The sequence below is a fragment of the Eumetopias jubatus genome, unplaced genomic scaffold (assembly GCF_037043125.1).
Source record: "Eumetopias jubatus isolate StellerSeaLion01/CBP00866 unplaced genomic scaffold, mEumJub1_p1.0 scaffold_15, whole genome shotgun sequence".
NCBI classification, from domain to species: domain Eukaryota; kingdom Metazoa; phylum Chordata; class Mammalia; order Carnivora; family Otariidae; genus Eumetopias; species Eumetopias jubatus.
The window spans coordinates 65,002,786-65,023,285 of NW_028274821.1; the positions used below are offsets into that span (position 1 = coordinate 65,002,786).

Below are 20,500 nucleotides of genomic sequence, written 5' to 3' on the forward strand. Positions count from 1 at the left end.
ACAGTAGCCTATGCGATTGTGTTAATATATCTTTTGGGCTGTGTTACTATCGGTGTGAATAGTACACATCAAAAAATCAGACACATGGATAGAACACTCTTTTGTGTGCCACAAGTGACAATTTGGCACTTTTTTCTTTCTGTGTTTTTCTCTTACATTGTGGTTAGGTCTGTTCCATAACCTTAAGTTGTTTCCCTTTCCCTTTGCTTTTTGGTATGGACCTTGACTCTTCTCCCCAACTGTGGTCTGTGCCCAACCCTCGGACTGCTCCTGGTTGCTTTGTGGAATACCGCAACTTACTTCATTCTTGCTCTCTGGATCTGGCTCCAGCACTAACCCAGGTGCTGATACCCCTTCCAGCAGCATAGCCCTGGCATTGGCACATCATGCAGTATTTACCAGTCACTCATCCATCTGAAGGGTTATAGGGTCTGGAGATGGAAGTGGCCTGACAGATAGATCTGGAATTCAGAGTAGAGCTGCAGGATTACCCTCTGTACTTTCATACCTCTTTCTGACATATTTCCAAATTTTATAGTAGATGCATACAAAGTAAAAAAGTCAACAAAGAGCACAATTTCCTCTCTGGCAAATAAAAGTTTGGAAGCTCTCCTAATTTGGAAAAATTCCACAGTTTAAAACTTGCTGGATGCTGGACTAAGCAAATTTCATCAAAATTTTCTTAGTCCAACTGTTTTCATCAAAACAGAGTCCTGAGGGAATACCTATTTTCCAATGTTCCTTTTTGAGGCTTCCATGACTTAGTGAAAATTTCAGACTCAGCTCTTGGCATGACTTAAGTGAGAGAATGAGGCAAATTCAAAGGATTTCAGTCAAGTTAGTCCAGTGATAGGGGTTCCTACTGGAAACATCTGGAAACAGACCTTAAGTGTTGGTCCCTGAGATTCACGACCCCAAGGCATGTGCTTTCTAGAAGTACTGACACCTTGGACACTCTAACAGAGAGTGTTAACTTAGGAGGAACGGCGGGACACACAAGGTTACCTCACAGCAATGGGTACTCCTTGGGGATACAAGGAATCGGTGTTACCAGCCTCCACCCCCTGGCTCCCATGTTCAATGCAACTGTATCTCTTCTAAGTACCTGATGAAACCTATAGGCTAACTAGTTTGACTCAGTAGGGTCCTCAGGACAAGAACGCTTATACACAGGTCATAATGCCTGCTGATTTTATATAGTTTTGACTGAAAGAATATGAATTGCAAAGTAATGGGATCCCAATTAAGGAAGGTTTATATTGATTCTGAATTGGGAATTTGGATTTAGATAAACTGGCTTAAATCTTCCCCTATAAAGTACTAGCTGTATGACCCTAGGCATACACCACTTAAGAGTTTTCAAGGTGGGAATACTTACAGTTAAGGAAATTAAAGTTTCCAAAGATTAAATAACTTTGCTATGGTCACAGTGCCAGCAAATTATTGTAAAGGTGGGCAAGAACATCCAAAATTAGAATTATATCATGCAGCCTCAAGTTCTTCTGGAACTCTTTTAATGTCCAGGAATAAAATGGGGCCCATCAATTTATATCTTGGGATTTTTGAATGGATATTTGTTTTGGTCTTCTTTTCTGAAGTTTCCTAGTGCCTCACAATACCTGGCACATAGTAGGGTGTAAACAATATGTGCAGAATCAGCAAATAAAGCAACATTTACTATGAATGAAAGGCCAGTGAATCTTGGTATTGCTTGACCATGCAAGCATGAAGATGAACATAGCTTGGAGGAGAAAGGGTCTCTAGCATGCTGGACCATTCTTCAAGGACAAATGAGGAGGGGGCCTAATAATGACAGCTAATGCCAGACAATAATGGTAGAACAGGTGTTGTCCCAATGAAGAATGATAAACAGCTAGGTAAAGAGAGTGGATGAAAAGATACGGATAATTAGAGGAGCATATCTTCTCTTAGCGAGAGAACAGAAGAAGGGGGTTGTAAGCTTCCTGAGAGCAGGGCCCCTGTTTTCTACTCTTTGTGTCTCCAGCATTAGCCAAAGGCCTCACCTAATATTAGTAAGCTTTAACAAATGGTTTTGAATGAATAAGTGAACTAATCATTGCCTACTTGATACAGAACTCACCTGCAGAAGCTGTTCAAAGAATAAAGGCAAGACATTTGCAACGACGTGGATGGAACTGGAGGGTGTTATGCTGAGTGAAATAAGTCAATCAGAGAAAGACATGTATCATATGACCTCACTGATATGAGGAATTCTTAATTTCAGGAACAAACTGAGGGTTGCTGGAGTGGTCGGGGGTGGGAGGGAGGGGGTGGCTGGGTGATAGACATTGGGGAAGATATGTGCTACGGTGAGCGTTGTGAATTGTGTAAGACTGTTGAATCACAGATCTGAAACAAATAACGCAACATATTTTAAGGAAAAAGAAAAAGAAGAAGATAGCAGGAGAGGAAGAATGAAGGGGAGTAAGTCAGAGGGGGAGACGAACCAGGAGAGATGATGGACTCTGAAAAACAAACTGAGGTTTCTAGAGGGGAAGAGGGTAGGGGGATGGGTTAGCCTGGTGATGGGTATTAAAGAGGGCACATTCTGCATGGAGCACTGGGTGTTATGAAGAAACAATGAATCATGGAACACTACACCAAAACAAATTATGTAATATATGGTGATTAACATAACAATAAAAAAATTAAAAAAAAAAGAATAAAGGCAAGATTCTATGGCCTGTTGAGAAGCTAGGATAACTATCAGGACTCTAATTAGTAAGCTAAAGGGTAAGGGACTTCTTAGGCCAAGAGAATGAGGGTCCGTAAGTGGTTAGACTCTTGGAATCCTTAAAGAAAGGGTAACAGTCTTCAACCATGCTATGACTAACCCTAGGGAGCTCTTTTTCTAGGAACAATAGATTCATGAGCATCCAGGGCCTAAAGTAAGCATGGACAAATCTTAACCCTAGAAACGGTAGGTCAAACTTCCACTTACTTTCGCCAGAATCTGGCATTTATAATGCAATAACGGAGACAATGCAGGCAAGGCTAAAACTAATTTTGAGATGTAAAAACAATTTTTCCATCATACATTTAAAAATGTAAATTTTCTATAATAAATTAAATTATGTAAATTAAAAATTACTTTCAAGGTTTTTACGCTGTATTACTTTATCTGGTTAATTCGTTACAGGATTATAACTTTATAAATATGTCACGGCTAATGTTCTGCCATTCAAGTGACATCCAGTATGCATATAAAATGCAAACTTCTTAGCTTGGCATAAAAGCCCTGTGTGGCATGCTGTCAAATTAACTACTTTTCCAGAATCATGTCAAATCCTCTTCATATGCAATGTATGCTCCAACTGTACCAAATTTCTCCTTAGGGTCTTGCCATTTCCTATGACTGTGAATTTGCTCCAAACCAGAAAATGACTCGTTTAGCAAGATTCAATTCCAGTCTTTCTTCCTCAGTCTCTGAGAAGACTTAATTATTTTCTCCTCTGTCTATATGAACATATCTCTATTTTTAAGAATCATGTGTCTTTTTGTTTTATCATCATTTCCTTATTTTTCAACCTCAGGCACTAGGCTGTCAGCTTGAAAATGGCAGGATGCATGTCTTCATTCTGTCTACCTCACCCTAGTTCAACAAATAGTCATTGGCTGCACAAAAACACTCATGTTACTGAATAACATACCAGACATCATTGCTTCAAATAATTAACATTTAATAAAACAACCTGCAAATAAATTGTTAAAGATCACAGTACGAACTTAGCCTCCAAGTGGTTTTGTATACATGTACTTATGATGGACATTAGCTCTGGCGAGTGGGGACCCTGGAAGAATAAAATCCCTTATACCTATAATTGCATCTATGTAGTCTGTCATGAGAAATCATTTTTCAAGTCTAAAGCCTATGCTGAAAAATCCATGTTTTTGGCGATTTCATTAACATTTTAAAATGTTAACAATTCTCTCAGGCCAAACTGAAAATGACTGTGTGAGAAACGAAAGCTTGCATAACTGACACCCGCTATTCATGGCTCATTATCCTCATGACTTTCATTACACAGTGAAGGAGTGGGGTCAGCCTCACAAAATTTAGGGACAATTAAGAAAATTACTGTATGCAGATGTGACTTGTGGACTGAGAATAACGAACTTCCTAAAAGACTGTATTCAACAAAAATAAATAAGACTGGTGGAAATTCCACAGATGTTTTATGGCTTAGGGCAGCTTTTCAGTTATTCATTATAAAGACTCCTTCCAGGGTTTAGCCCACTTCTCTTGAATCTTTCCTGAACACTTTGAAACTTTCTCTTTGACCATATTCCTCAGGGAGCCTAAGAAGTCCTAGGCATATTTCCTGAAGTTCTTGAGAGTTCACTCTCAAACACATCTATAAAGATGAAAACATTGTCACTGACCCTTATACATTGTGAATTGCTGCTGGGCTCCAAACCTTACACTCTTCTTTTAAACTTTCAAACTTTGTGGAATAAACATTTGGAAACAGCCACAGGGGCAAAGGTTATCCACAGACTTAACATTCCATAAAAAAAAAAAAAAAAAAAGGAAAAGAAGAAAGACACTAAGTACCAAAGTAAAAAAAGACTATGTTTTTAATTTAGACAAAATTGTATTTATCTACCAACCACCTATTTTTCTTCTATGGCCACAGATAATAGAGTATGTAAATATAATATAAAATTTCCTTTCCTTCCTTCTATTTCAATAAATGTCTATTAAGTGGCTGCTATGTGCTTGGCATTAAACTAGTCTGAATAATAGTGTCTCTACTTAATAAAATTTATACTTTAGCTCAGAAGTCAGACACATAGACAAATAGTGATGATGGAATGGGCTAAATATCATCATATAATTTCATGTACAAAGTACCATGGGATCCTTGTGAAAGGAGGCACATAACTTTAATATAAATTAAACCTTGAGGAGCAGAAAGATCCGTTTGATCTTGATAAAATGAACCCCTAGGGCATATACAACCCAAGTCAACAAATATTTCTCCCTGTATTTTCTAAACATTTTTAGGATCCAAACAGAATCATTTTTCTTGTGTTCTCCATTTTATATGAGGAAGAAAGATGCTAAATAACTTAATGTAGCTTTCATAAGGGGTTTTTCCAGTCTGCTGTTTATGATTGTCCTTCCAAAATAATGACTATTCAAAATTACACATCAAAGTTTTGCTTATATTTTTGTTATGAAGAATTTTCTTATCCCAGATAAAATCCTGAGCCTCAATTATGTGCTAGTTCAAAAACAGTAGATTAAATCTTGATAGCAACTGTAAAATAAAATATGCAAATACTTTAATCTTGTGGAAATTCAAATACAATATGGGGAAAACGGAAAGTTCAGATGATGACAGAATATCTAATTTTATCATCAGTAGTTTTCTAATTAATGAATTTTGAATTATTTTATTGTGTTAACAACACCCTTTAGGGACTGTACAGGCTGTGATTAAACTGCCAATATATGGCATTTAGCGTGTCGCCTTCCACATAGTAGGTGCTCAGTCCATATACGTAAGATTAAGTGTAAAATGCTTATGACCACCTGACATTTCCTCAAATAGTCATCAAATAGTCTTTCTAAAAGGCAAGACACTGTGAGGTTGTCTTTTGTTTCTCAGTATAGTAAGATGTCCTTGCTTCAAGAGGGCTGCCTGCTCAGTTAGAAGAGCATGTGACTCTTGACCTCAGGGTTGTGAGTTTGAGCCCCAAGTTGGGTTTAGAATTTACTAAAAATAAGTAAATAAACTTTAAAAATGGGACCAGTCTGGAGCTAAGCCTTCACCTCTAAAAGAGCAAAAATTTCTCTGATTTGGTCTCTCTGATCACAGGTGGTCCTTTTCATGAAAAAAAAACCAGGCCCCTATAAAATAAAATAAGGATAGTCTCCTTTTCCCAGGGATCATGAAAACTACTTCCATATTATGGGTTATTCTTTAAATTAAATGGGCTTTTTCATTCTAGCTTTTGAACCAGACTGAGAAACTGGAGAAGAAAGGTGCCTAAATAAAAAGGTACCTAATTAGAGGTACCTAATTATGTATATACACATATATATATATATTATATACACACACACATATAACTCCATGTTTTGGCAACAGAACTCTTGTAGAACGCTTAGTTCTGTCCAGCTATCTATTACCTATCGATCATCTAGCCAGCTAGCTAGCGAGCTAACTAGCTCTCTTATCACCTATGTATTACAAGGACCCCATGGATAGTAGGATCTATTGTTATGTCGATTTTACAAAAATGGATATAGGGCACAGGAAACTAAGGCTCAGAGAAGTTAAGTAACTTGACCAAGTCACACAAGCAGTAAGTGGCAGAGCTAAAATTCAAGCTCAAGAGAGTCTGGCTCCAGGGTCTATGTCTTTAATTACAACTCTACACTGCTTTAAGCATCACAGCCTGGGAAGAGAGAGAAAAATTCATTTCCTGCTCAACTAATTTTTTTCTCTGTATAGATTTCGAGAGATTTGTCTAAGTCTGTTGATAAAAGAGTGGGCAGGGACAGAAACATTTGTTGTGTATCTACTATGAGCTGAGCACGGTGTTAGGTACTTTTCATATATAATTTCATGGTATCTTAAATATCGTCTATCAAACTATTCAATGTGATCCTAGTTTATTAATTAGAAAACTGACGGTCAGAGTTTTTAAACAATTTGCCAAGAACAACTAGCTAGTAAGGGGCTAAGCCAGGCCTTAAAAGCAGGACTCTGTGTTCCCTACGATACACCATGCACTTCCAAATCTGTAGATCAAATTCCAGATGACAGATCAGGAAGTACTCGCCTGTGTAACCAGAAGCCTCTCAGAAATACTATTATTAGAGTTGAAAGTTACTCAAAGTCAAGATTTCTGCAAAGGGGAGAGAGAGAGAGGGAAATTCTGCTTCCTGTCCAAACCCTGGGAGTGGGGATGTAAGACAAGGCCTTGTGTCCTACCTTGATAAATATTGTCCTGAAGTGAGATTTGCGGCTTCTGCCTCCATGCAGTTCATCGTGCTGGGGATAAGCGCGAGTTCTGGCTGGAGCATGGTGGCCGTGGCTACAGCTCTCGCAACCAGTTCCATGGCATCTTGTACATAGTACTCAAAGACAGACTGCGTTGTTTTTCCATGAGCAATGAGCCCGAGGGGCAAACCTTCTGTCCTTAGTTCCTCGACGTTCTGGGAATCCCCCAGCACCCAACGAAGCTCAGGGGGGGTTACTCCAAACTGGGTGGTAATTTCAAAAATCCGCCGGATACTTTCCATGTCACAGCCAAACATCACCATGGTGGGCGTACTGTTCTTAATACTCTCAAGCTGGACCTGCAGGAAGCTCAAGAGGTCCTCGGTGGAGGAGAGGTTGGTGGTGATGTTGATGATAGAGCCAAGGTGGAACTTGGAATTTTTCTGGATAAGGAGGAGGAAGTCAGTGATGTTCCAGTCTTCTTGGCACAGCAATAAGCTAAAATTGTACCAGTTGTTCATGGTCAGGATTGAGACAGTGACATCAGCATCAGAACTTAATGAATTTTCTAAACTCAGTTGTAGGTGAAGGGGATTCTGTATTTAAAGATACGAAAAAGAAGAATTAGAAAGCATTGGCCAAAGATGGTAACATAGGGTATGTTTGCTTTCTTATGAGGCTTACTTAATCCTTTATTTTTCCCTGCGATATTCAAATACCTCTGGGATAAAATTCCCATCATCTGGAAAACTATGTTTCCTATCTAATGGAATTGCTGAATCCTTACAACTGATTTTCCTTGCTAAGAGTACCAGAGGGCAAATGGTTTTTGGTGTAAATGTCAGGGCTGATGCAACTGGTCTTAAATTTTTATCAGGCTTGTCTACTTCCTTATAGCTTGTCTCCTTCATGTATTCCATTTCTAACTATGGCTGTTATTAACTCACTTGTTAAATTCTCCTCTCAGGTGAAATAATGAAAAGGAATTATGTTTGCTTTCCTTTAAAACAAATAGCAGAGAAGTCTAAAATGGTGCAGGCACTTATATAAGGATGGTGTGGAAAATGGATACACCGGTTTCCTAAACTTTTAGCCTCTGAGGAAGGCATTTTTAATATAATGGCGCTACAGTCTGAATGTTTGTGTTCCCCCCAAATTCATGTTGAAATCCTAACGCTCAGTGTGATGGTAGGAGGAGGTGGGGCCTTTGGGAAGTGACAAAGTCATAAGGGCAGAATCCTCATGAATAAGATTAATGCCCAAGAGGCTTGAGAGAGCTCCCCAGCCCCCACTACTGTGTGAGTACATAGTGAGAAGTTGGCAGGCTGTGACCCAGTAGGGGGCTCTTCCTTGATTATACTGGCACCCTGATCTCTGACTTCCAACCTCTAGAACTGTGAGAAATCAATTTCTGTTGTTTACAAGCCACACAGTCTGTGGTATTTTGTTATAACAGCCCGAATGAATGAAGACCTCTGTTATAATTAGCAATATATACCTTAGGATAAAGTGTATAGTTTAGTAGTGAAGGCTTGATTGCATTTGTGTCTACTGACAGGGGATTTTTGCTGTGAAATGTGAAATGTGTGCCATTTAAACACATTTATGGAATTTCCATCACAATTTCATCTACTTATCGGATTCACCAAATCAATGAAGGAAGAGTATATTTCTTATTATCTTTTCTTATTTGAAAAGTCACAAATCACTAATCATCCAGGTGAAGTGGAAATAGTTCTTCAATGAATAAATTTGTTAACTGTTCTTCCTGAGAGCAGACATTTGACTTACTTATCCCTTAACATTGACATCCTGAGAATGTTTAGCACAATACCTTCCACATACTAGGTGCACAATAAATATTGACTGAATCGAACTAAACATGTTCCCACTGGAAGCTATTAGACTATAGGACTATTTTTGAGAACTTCTAAACATTCAGGCAAACACTATATGTAGAGAAATGAGGAAGGTTTTCTCAATAAAGTTTCAAGCGCTGAACAAAAGGTAAGTGTGGCCTCCCCTTACCCACCTAAAAATGTGTAACGAGAAAGAAGATTTGAGCTGAACTTTTAATTCTATGAAACACCAAAAGAATTTTAATATGAGCAGACTAAGAGGTGAAGATTCAGAAGGGATTTATGGGAGAAAGACCATGGCCAAAGGCAGTAAATGAGAGCAATCATGCTGGTAGGTAGGATGGAGCTTTAAAATTTATTCTAAGACTTTAACTTTTGTCCTTCAAATTAAGCTTTTGAGCGGGGTTTGTAATGATAAAAGCAGAACTTCTGGAGAATCATCTGTGGGCAGCATTCAACAGGGAGAGGGAAAATAAGCCCTTCAGCACCTTGATTGGGTGCTAAGTATTTAAACTGGAAGCCAGTGTTGGTCATAGCAGGAAGGACGTGAGAAAAGTTTTCTTTTCTTTTTTCATTAAAATTTAATGACATGCTCAGATGTGAGAGGCAAAAAAGGGAGGGATGTTAGAAACCAGGAGATAGCATCCAGTAGGTAGTTCCTGGTTTCCAGGCTTGAGATGCCACCATACAAAATCTTGAGGTGAGAGGAATGGAAGCTTCCCTTCTTCACACCTACTATTAATCAATATAAATTCCTCCAGAATGTTCTTCTTGTCCTCTTTTAGCTTTTCTTCCTTCCTATTTCCTCCTCTGCTTTAACCCTCTTCCAGAAGCAAAAAGGAATGGAGGGCAAGTTCTACATTTAGCTGGCAGGAACAAATTATTCCCAACTATCTTCTTGGCCTCAGCTCCCTATTCTGTTGCCAGCTTTCTTTCTAAAACATAAATATGACCATACCATTCTTCTGCACCATAACCTCTGAGTCACCCATAGAACAAATTTCAGAATCAATAGTATGGCTTAGGAGGCCATTTCTAGTCTTTAACTTCACCTCCAACACTCCAAACATGCAGACCAAGATGAGTCATGGTGGACAATTTATTTTTCTTGTATCAGAGTGAGCATTTTCACACCTATACAAATGGGGTATGTTGATCTCTCAACATCTCCAGGATGCTTTTGCCTGTATTCATATTTATTCTTCAAAGCTCAGCTCTTCCACGCAGATTTCCAGAAACTAGTTCATGTAATATTTACTACCATTTCTGCTGTTGTTAAACTTTAAATTTTTTTTATTTTAAAAATAAAAATTGAAGTATAGTTGACATTAACTGTTGATCTTTTTTTCTCACAATATTTTTGCCCTGTTGATTTCCTGTAATGGTGAATTGGGTTTTTGTCAATTTGATTGTTCCTCTGACTCCTGACCAAGCAGAATTAATCATCTCATGTCTGTGTCATGGTCTCATTTTGCTCATCCCTCTAATACAGAACTCTTCACACCAGACTGTAGCTATTCAATTAAGTGTTTATCTCCCACACTAGACTGGAAGCTTCCTTAGGATAAAGACCATAACTCAGCCATCTCTTATCATACGATTCTTAATTAATCAGAGATAGTATTTGTCAAACGCAGTTTTCTTTTGCTCACCTCAAGTCCTAGGCTATGATAAAAATCTCTGCACTGAAAGACTGAGAAGACGACCAATTCCAGCAGAGCTTCAAGACCCAATATTTTGCCCGTAGTTGGAACAAAGTCTCCTCCATAAACTTCCTTCAGAGGGATTCATTAAATAGGTATGTAAGGAGCAAACTTTAATGGAAGCAGAAATGAAAATATTCTTCTCTTGCTAAATAGAGAAGTGAAATTAGCTAATCATATTGAGCATTTAGCACCAGGCAGAAACAACTGCATTTGGCATGAGAGTGACATGGTAGTAAAATGAAGGACAACCTTCCCTCCCCCGCCATGGATAATTATTAATCTGTATAATCACACTCGTCCCCACAGACAATTCTATTAAGAAATTCCAGTTGCTGAAGTTAATCCTTTAACAGACTTATCCTTTAACACCATTCTTCAAGCAAATATTTATTAAATAATAGTTTGGAAGCATCTAGTGATGTATTTATCTAGTAGCCTCAGATGCAACATCTTCCAGTTTCTCACCATATAATAATAAAAGCAGAGGTGCACACACACACACACACACACACACACACACACACAGATATGAAAACTTGTAACACTAAAATTCAAGCCTAATAGTAAATAAAACTTCTATCAAAATCTGGGGCTCGGCCACAGTCTTCTTCAGTCACCTGAGCTTGTCTCTCCTTTTCTGGGGACAGTAATCCTGGTAATCTCTTAAATTCTGGCTCCATTATTTATAAGCCGAGCGGCCTTCTTCAAGTCACTTAGTGTCTCTGAGTCATAAATTCCCCATCTCCCTGGTGCACAGGGAAGGCCTAGGAAGTGGTAGCTATTACAATTTGCCTAGAGTTAAGTTACTGTGTTGGAAGTGCTTTTAAAGTGACTGCAATGTATTTTTTTTCTTTGTTATTGTTCCTTTTCAGCTATTTTCACACAATAGTCCCTGCAATACGCATCTTTTACTAATACCAATTACACCAATCCCTAGCAGGAAAACACCAACTCTGTCTCAGGCTGGGGGAGGCTATTTATTTGGGAGACACTGTGTTCAGTGCAGAGTATCTGCCTCCCCCACAAAGAAAAAAGCCCCCAAGCCCCTTCTTTCTTTGGTACTGGTTCTAGTGTCACTTTACAAGTTAAGGAATTTTTGGTGCCAACTGCTGGAAATCCATCAATCTTTGTTCTTCCCGAGAGCAGAGATTCAGCTATTTTCTGGATCAGTAAAAGTTTCAGAAACAGGATTGGCTGCAGTCAAGAGCTTGCCAGATGCTTTGAGACGTTCCCTGACAGAAGAAAAGAGGTAACGAAGCCAGGTTTGCTTTGAGAGTGAAGAAAAAAATGGAATTCTCTCAGCCTTTCCTGGGCAAGCAAACCATTTAGTTTTGCCTTCTAGGCCAAAGCTCAGAAAGCTCAAATGAGCATAATATTTCCACTACTTTTAACAGAGATGAAATTCCCTTCCTTTCATGAGTCTGCTGATTACTGGAAGTGTTCAAGGGGCTCAGAACTGGTGTTCTCCCTGCTATCACTTCTCCTCAGCCAAGGAGGCTGTGGGAGGTTTGTGGTTTTTCATTATCTCACACCTCATTTGACCTATATTATACACAAGACTTTTATTTTTCTGAAAATTAAAGCTTATTCCTTTAGAAGCCCAGGCTTTTAAATAAATGAACTGTTTTTTTTTTTTTACCATTGCATTAGGGATTCAGGTAAACAGAAGGCATAGTCCATGCCCAGAAATTGTAATCTAATAATAATAATACAAATGAAGAGCTAGTATCTACCAATAGTCCTGGTGCTTTATGCATATTGTCTTATTTTATCCTTACAATGGTCTCATGAGGTGACGACAATGATTAGTTTTAAATAAACGCAAAAATGAGGCTCAGAAAGAGTAATTTTTCCAAGGTTGTGCAGCTACTAAGAAATAAGAGCCTGGATCCAAATCCCAGCTTTGTAGGACTTGAAAGCTTGTGCTTTTGGCTAGTACTCTATCCTGCTCCTTTCCCTTGATAAGCACTTGTGAGGTAGAGCCTCGACATTTATAGACAGTATTGGCAGTTCCGATTATTTGCAAGTAATCCTGGAATCCAGTCACTTTTAAGATGTGTCATGGCAGGGGCACCTGGGTGGCTCAGTCCTTAAGCGTCTGCCTTCGGCTCAGCTCATGATCCCAGGGTCCTGGGATCGAGCCCCGCACCAGGCTCCCCGCTCAGCGGGAAGCCTGCTTCTCCCTCTCCCACTCCCCCTGCTTGTGTTCCCTCTCCCGCTGTGTGTCTCTCTGTCAAATAAATAAATAAAATCTTAAAAAAAAAAAAAAGATGTGTCACGGCATGGGTTAGAATGACGTGCCTCTGTGGCTGGCACCTGGGAGCCAGGGAGGCGTTGAATCTTCCACCCAGCAGGCACATGGCTTCCCAGCAGTTTTCTTCACTCGTCCTTCCATTTGCAGCAACCCTTGTGAAATGACAAGACTTGTATTTCTTCATTAACAGCAGTTGAACAAAGAAAGTCAGCTGTCTAATTAATGACATCTGTTTTTGTGTTTGGTAGAAGAAGAAAGTTTGGGAAGGCTCACTTAAATTTTTCGTTTAGATTCTACTGAATTTCGTGGTTGGAAACTATAATCTGTAATGGCATTCTACCATAATGTATGAGGGTATCAGCAAAGATCTTAGGACATATCCCTCAGGATTTTTGAGTGATATATAAGACAATAACATAACAAAGTAGTAGAACACAATGAATGCTTCAGAAGGCAGGAATATGGATGCCTGGTGCAGTGGGCATAATATTGCCAGTCAGGCTGGGTGCAGTCTATTTCACTGCAGCAGTATGGGGAAGACTAGAATTCACCTCCTGGAATAGAGAGGAAACTGGTTAGACTGACCTGGTCTTAGGAGGAAATGCTGGCATGCATAACATTGTCTTCAAAAACAACTGGCTGATTTATTCATCCAACAAAAAGTGTTGAAAGCCTATGACATGCCGGGCAATGGACAGAGCAATGCATGTCTCCAGGCAGAAGAAACACTGGAAGCATGCATGCTATATACCCTTTGAACCAACTTAATCCTTCTTCATTCCAGGCTGATTTCCAAAAAAGGAAGTCAGGGGCATAGCAGGTTGGTTTGTGGTGATTACTCAAGTTATCTGCACTCGGCTTTTGATCACACATTTTTTTTCTCATTCGATTTCCATTTAATTATTGATACCCAATTTGTTCATCCATATTCCACCCCATTTCTGCCTTTTGTATCTAGGTGGTTATATTTTGTTTCTGTCACCTGACCTTTTATAATCTTTAAAGTCTCTGGCTGCCACTCACTCTCTGAGCCCTGGTAAGATATACCCTACCCAGGGGGGCAACTTCTGGTGCTTCAAACTGTTACCAGTATACTTGGGGAATGGAGGGCTTCGATCAAAAGGATGTGGCTACTGAAGATATGTAGTCGTATGGTGCTTAGGAGAGCAGTCAGCTCAGGCAAAATGTCCCAACACAGGAAAGGGTGAGCCAAGGGCAGGGAGGCATCTGACATCAGGAAAGACTATCAGCAAGCAAGAAGATCCAAAACCTTGGGCTGGGTTTCAGAAGGCCACGGCAATTCCCAGGAGAGTCCAGAGGAGAACACAGCGGCTCTATGTGGAGTAACTCAGATCTCTGTTTGAACTGTGGTTCTTTTACCAGTTGTAACAGACTTTGTAAAAATCATTTAGCCTCATGGAGCTTCACTTCCCTTTTCTGTGCAATGAAAATGTTACTACCTACCTTGCAAGGTTTGTGAGGATTAAATAACATAATACATTAAAGCATCAGCACACAGTAAATAGTAAGTGGTAGTTCATAGCAATGCTGCTGCTGCTGACATTAGGAGCGTTAAAACCAAGAGAATCTAAGTGTAAGGGCTAGACTGGTGGTCCACTTGGTTTATTTAACAAACAGTTGAATACGTATTTTGAGCACCTATTTTGTGCCAGTCAATGGATGCTGACTATTCAGACTACAGTAGTGATTAAGACTGATACTGTCTTTTCTTTCATGGACTTTAAAGTCTATAGGGTACTATCATCACCACCCCAGGACACAAATTGATAGTTTAGAAATAAAGCAGGAGACCAGTGACAAGAAACAGGGCCCAAAGTCTAAGCCAGACTAAAAGGAATGGTGATTTGGTTTTTCGGTTTTAGATTAAGAGGCAAATATCATCACAGCATTCTTGTTCACATTTTGGACAAGCCCTGGACACTGGGGCAGGAAAAAATCTATAGGTGGAGGTCAAGGGACCACGGATGAATGCGAGGGGAAGAGGAGGCTAGATGGAGGGAGAATATGATGATTAGGGAGGCTATGTCACATGCCTGATATGTAGTAAATATTTGGTAAATATCAGCCTCCTCCTCATTATTATTATCATTATCATTATCAGTGTTGTGAAAAAAACTAGTACACTTCCTTGGGCTGACACAGTTGATCCTTCCTCGATGACTCACAGCATTTTGATGTCTGCAGTAGTCTTTGTACCGACTGCAGGGCCATGGGGCCAGCAGGCGTTCGACGTTGACTGAACCAAGGGGAGTTGAGCTTATGGCGATGCTGGAACTCTTGAGCCTCTTTAGAAAGTGTATTTTCTCTCTTTCCTGCCATGGTGTCAGGCTGTCTCCCATCCCTTTTCATTGTGTCAGTGTGCCCACCTTCACCAACTTCTTGAAGCCCCTTTTAAGATACTTTGACCTCAAAAAAAGAGCCTAACTCTCATTTCACAATTTTGTCTAAAATAAGAGTAACATACATCAAGACCATCCTATAAGCAAAATGGATCAGCTTTAGCAGTACTGAGGAGGCTGTGGACTGGTTTTGAGATCAGGACTGTTCTGGGGATTGTGGTTTCCATTTCTTCAACTGTGACGAGAGAATAATTACTAATAGTCAACCAACTACTTCAGGGCGAGGGGATCACATGATGTTATGCCTGTGAAGGTGCTTTACAAACACTTTGCGGAGCATTATAAAAACAGATGACAGGGGTGCCTGGGTGGCTCAGATGGTTAAGCGTCTGCCTTCGGCTCAGGTCATGATCCCAGGGTCCTGGGATCGAGTACCGCATCGGGCTCCCTGCTCCTTGGGAGTCTGCTTCTCCCTCTGCCCCTCTCTCTCTCTCTCTCTGTCTCTCATGAATAAATAAATAAAATCTTAAAAAAAAAAAACAAAACAGATGACACGATCCGTTTGCATATCTATTTTCTGGACAGTAGGGGGTGGCAGGATCAATAACCTACAGAGAGGTAAAGGAGGCATTTCTGGAGTCGGATATTAAAGTTAGATTTAATTGTCAAATTCTATGCCAACTTTTTAATGTTCATATTACAAAAAGATAAGATTATTTTTATATTTTAAGAACTTCTGGAATAAAGTTGTTAGTTTAAGAGTGATTTTAGTTACTATTTCACCACCCAGGTTTTGGTCAAATTAAGTAATATCTGAATGAATGTACAATTTGTATGTATCAGCAGGCAGATGATTTATAAGATAATTAAAATTTATCGAAGCGTTCAAACTATTGTTATAGACACTCTCGGTGACAAACTCTGGCATATTTTCTTATAATGGGAACTATTGAAATGTGCACCAGATAATTAAACTGTCTAGCATGCAAGTTAAATTTCCTATGGAAATTTGATTACTTTATGTCAATGCAGCTTGAAACTATTATTAAGAGATGGCTTATGTCACATGCTAATTTGCTTTATTACAGTGAGAATGAAAACTCAGCTAAATGCTGATTATTTCTATTTTTGAATACCCTCTAGGACTGACACCACAGTTGACATAAGCTTTTTTTCTCAATTCCTTAAGCCATTTTTTTTTACTGATACAAGTACAGGTTTTGTACATTTAAACCATGGTTCAACTAATTGTGATGTAATATGGCTTTCATATATGCTGGTTTAGCGCCCTAGATTAATTTCACAATTGTAAAATCAGTTTAATTGCATAACAGCTTCTTATTTCATTTGGAAATTAAAAAAATTTGTATATACTTATATTCATTGCCTGCTACCTGACATTGACCAGTTTAACACCATAAAGAGTATTAGCATGCCATTAAACAGTATCTCAGTAAATTTCCATTTTAGCACCTTATTTCAAAACTTGTGATCCACTAATTATGATTAAGCTTTGCTGCAATGACATTTTATTTCACTTGCATTACCAGGAACACATTAGCATAATTAATTCTTTGTACCTTTCAAATCCTGGTTCAGAGTAAGAGGGCACTGGAAATGTTGAATTTAGTTCTTAAAGTCTCTAGTCACAGAGGCAATACTTTCTCATGAATTAGTGATCAAACTCAGCGGCTCTTTAAGCAGTTGTGGCGACCTCAGGTCTAGGACAATGAATCCTGAACGAATGGGTCTATGTTCTTCCAGGAGGGTCAGTATGAGCATTGTCACTGATTATGAAATGAAAAAAGACCTAGTTGGCTAGTTATCAAATTTAAGATTTGGACTGCATCTGGCCCTGCTGTGAACTCACTTGTCAAATCATGCCTGTATCCATTCAAGCCCAGTAATAACCAGATAGGGCAGAACGATTAAGTTTAAATGATCTACCAAAAGCCAATTAGTGTACTTATGATTTTATCATTTGGTTTGGAAGTTCACCTTAAGGTTCACCTAACACAAATTCCTGTACCGTTTAAGGAATGCCATGAATTAAAGGGTAAGAATGATTTAAAAGCATTTCTCAAATTAGGAAGGTTACTAATTTTTTTGAGGTGCCCTGTCTTCCTTATGATCTTTAATGAATATGACTGCATTTTAATATTTATGAATATCTGCTTGTGTTGAATTTTATCTCCTGAATTTTAAAGGAAAGATTCAGGCTCAGCCCAAACTTGCACACTCTAATCTCTCTGTAGTCCTTAAGCCACAAATAACCGCCCTTTATAAGAGAGGTAGAAAGAGTGCATTTATTTATGAATTCAATAATTTTTCTTCCCCACTGTGACAAACATATATAATCACATCATATTCTGAGAGCACAGAAAAATTAATTACTAATATATTCAGTGCTAAAAAGAATCAAATCAAATACAATGAGTTTTCTGGGTTTCCATCTGATGTACTGCGTCAGCCTTGGAATTATGTCTTTCTGGAATTATTTCCTGTCCTTATACAGTCATTCTGTTAACATTTTTTAGCCTCTGTTGGCATTATTTTCTTCGAAACTCCTGCCAAAAGCTTTCAGGCTTTCAAACGGGAAGAACCTCCAAAGACCATCACTAAGTTTTCTAAGTCAGTCATGGAGCACAGACCCAAAAAGAGAACAGGGACCCTGAGAGGTCTTTATTATTTCCAGGAAAAAAAAAAAAAAAGGGAATTGATAACTCTGTTTTTGTAATATAGAACGGCACTCAAAATGCTAAATTCACGATGTTGATGATTCCCTCCCCTTTCTGTGTCCGGGCTGGTCCTGGAGAACCCCGGGGTCCTGTCTCCTGCCTCCCTTTCCAGATCACGCAGGGTCCGTCAGAGCAGTCAGTGACGTTCTACATATTCTCTCCCTCACGCTGATCCCCCCGGAAGCACAGCAGTGGTGTCATCTTGTCCTCTTTATCCAACTGCCTAAATGTATCAGTTTCCTTTTATCTTGGAAGCCATCCCCCCAAACTTGGACCTCCCCAAGGGCTCCGGCTGTGTCACCTCCACATTCGTGGGTAGTTCACTTCCTCCGCCAGGAACACTCTTCACCGCTCTTTTGGCCTCACAAACTTCCAGGCAGCTTTCCTTCAGTTAAACATGGCCGACTCGCCTCACTCTCGAGCTGCGTTACTTCCTCCCTTTTATCTGCTGCTCTTCCGCACTCTGCACATTCCCCAGCCGCTTACAACATGACAGAGGCATTCCTCCTTTCCTCATCTCTCTCCTTCCCTGATCATTTGGGGGCTAGATATATTGTCTTTTATAGTAAAATCCTGAATAACAGTACCCAGAAGAGACTCACGGCAAAGATTCGTTGCTTGAATGAACAAATGGTGATGTGTAGTTTAGATTTAGACAGAGAAGCCTGACTTTCAGCTGAGATGTGGGCCTATTTTTGATGAGTCATTTTCCTTCCTATTTAACTAATAGGGTTTCTCTCTAGAGGCAAAAGTAATTATTATCTGCTTTCCCATAAAATCTTCTCCTTCCAGATGACACAAATATTCTCTGATGTCAATCAGGAAAGTGGCACCTGAATGCTGAGAAGATTGACAGAATTGCTCCACAGCATAGGTGCCCGAGGCACTGTTTAGAAATACAAGTGAATCATGACATGTGCAAACTTAGTGTGTCACTCATTTTCTTTACACTAAAGATGGTTGCAGGGAAATATTTATTGTGCTTTATAAATTATTCATAGTTGACTTTGTTTAAATGTCCAACACTGATGCATCTAAAACATAACTGAATATACAGAGGTATCAACGTTGAGGCGACCGTTCAGTTGCTCATCTGTTATTTCAAGTGAAGTACCATAACAGCCCCAGAGAAATGACTTTGGAATCCCAGGGACCAACCGAGAAAGGTATTCTAACAAAGTACATGGAAATGACAGTAAATAAAGAAGAATATGTTGTGAGAAAGAAGAGGACAGATAAAGGAAGATAGAAGTTTTATTAGGATTTTTAAACTTAAAAATAACCTATTATTACTATGCACAACTGGAAATATCTTCGCATTTAGCATAAAAAAGCAAGTAATCAGGCTTCTGTTTACTTGAATTCAGAGGCACAGCTATACATGGCGTGGAGGAGGGGGGAGGGGGCAACTTGGACAACCAACTTTCAGCACAATTCTTGCTGTTCCTTTTTTATGCAAAGTGAGCACACTTCCCCCAGATGGCTGATTCCTTCTCAACATTCAGGTCTTAGCTCAAATTTCTGGGCTCGTTTTTTTTTTTTTAGTGTTCAGTTAGCCAACATATAGTACATCATTAGTTTCTGATGTAGTGTTCAACGATTCATTCGCTGCATATAACACCCAGTGCTCATCACAACATGTGCCCTCCTTAATGCCCATCAGCTGGTTACCCCATCCCCTCACCCCCCTCCCTTCTGTAATCCTCAGTTTGTTTCCCCCAGAATCCAGAGTCTCTCATGGTTTGTCTCCCTGATTTCTTCCCATTCAGTTTATTTCTGGGCTTTCTATTTAACATTAGCTGCCTCCCCATGAACCACCCACCATTAAATCCATCACCTTCATGGAACACAACGTCATGTTCTTGGGCACTGGTCAGTGATGGAAATGCACTTACTTATTTGTTGATGGATCTGTTCAACACTCTCTATGAAGCTGAAAGCTTTTGGAGCGCCCAGACACTACATCCTCCGGGCCTAGAATACTGTTTAATGGCATTTGTTGGTTGACTGACAATGACTCAAGATATCTCTCTATGACATATAAAACTTACCTTTCCTCTAAAAACTTCCAAAAGCTCGTTTTTTGACTGATAAGACATATCCCAGAAACTGTCCCCGTGGAATTAGTTTGGGATGCTTGACCTACAGAAATCTGTCTTTCTTTGCTACCTCTGTCTCCATCCAAGCCTGTCTGGTGCTCCCTTTGCCCCCACTTCCACCTCCATCCCTGTCTCTCTCTTGATTCTATCTTGGTCTCTAAATTTCTTATTCTCAACATTTACCTCCTTTGTGGCCGTTTCTCTAGTTTTCTCTCACGTGTAAAAACACAAGACAAAGGGCTTTCTTTAAAAGGAACATACTAATGCCAAGTGACTATATTTACTGAGCATTAGAAACAATTATCATTGTATTCGAACAGCATGCTGCTTTGCTATTGTCCTAAAAAGATACTTTTTTTTTTTTAAGATTTTATTTATTTATCTGACAGAGCGAGAGAACACAAGTAGGCAGAGCGGCAGGCAGAGAGAGAGGGAGAAGCAGGCTCCCCGCTGAGCAGGGAGCCCGATGAGATGTGGGGCTCGATCCCAGGACCCTGGGATCATGAA

At 39.5% G+C, this 20,500-nt stretch overlaps 1 protein-coding gene across 1 annotated transcript in view; it reads right to left on the reverse strand.

Annotated features, from left to right (window-relative positions):
- The window catches only part of GRIN3A (glutamate ionotropic receptor NMDA type subunit 3A), a 147,484-nt gene that overhangs the window by 94,758 nt on the left and 32,226 nt on the right, over nucleotides 1-20,500 (reverse strand). Inside the window, exon 2 of the mRNA XM_028108801.1 lies at nucleotides 6,969-7,573. Within this exon, the coding sequence (XP_027964602.1) occupies nucleotides 6,969-7,573 (605 nt within the window). The remainder of the gene's footprint in view (nucleotides 1-6,968; nucleotides 7,574-20,500) is intronic.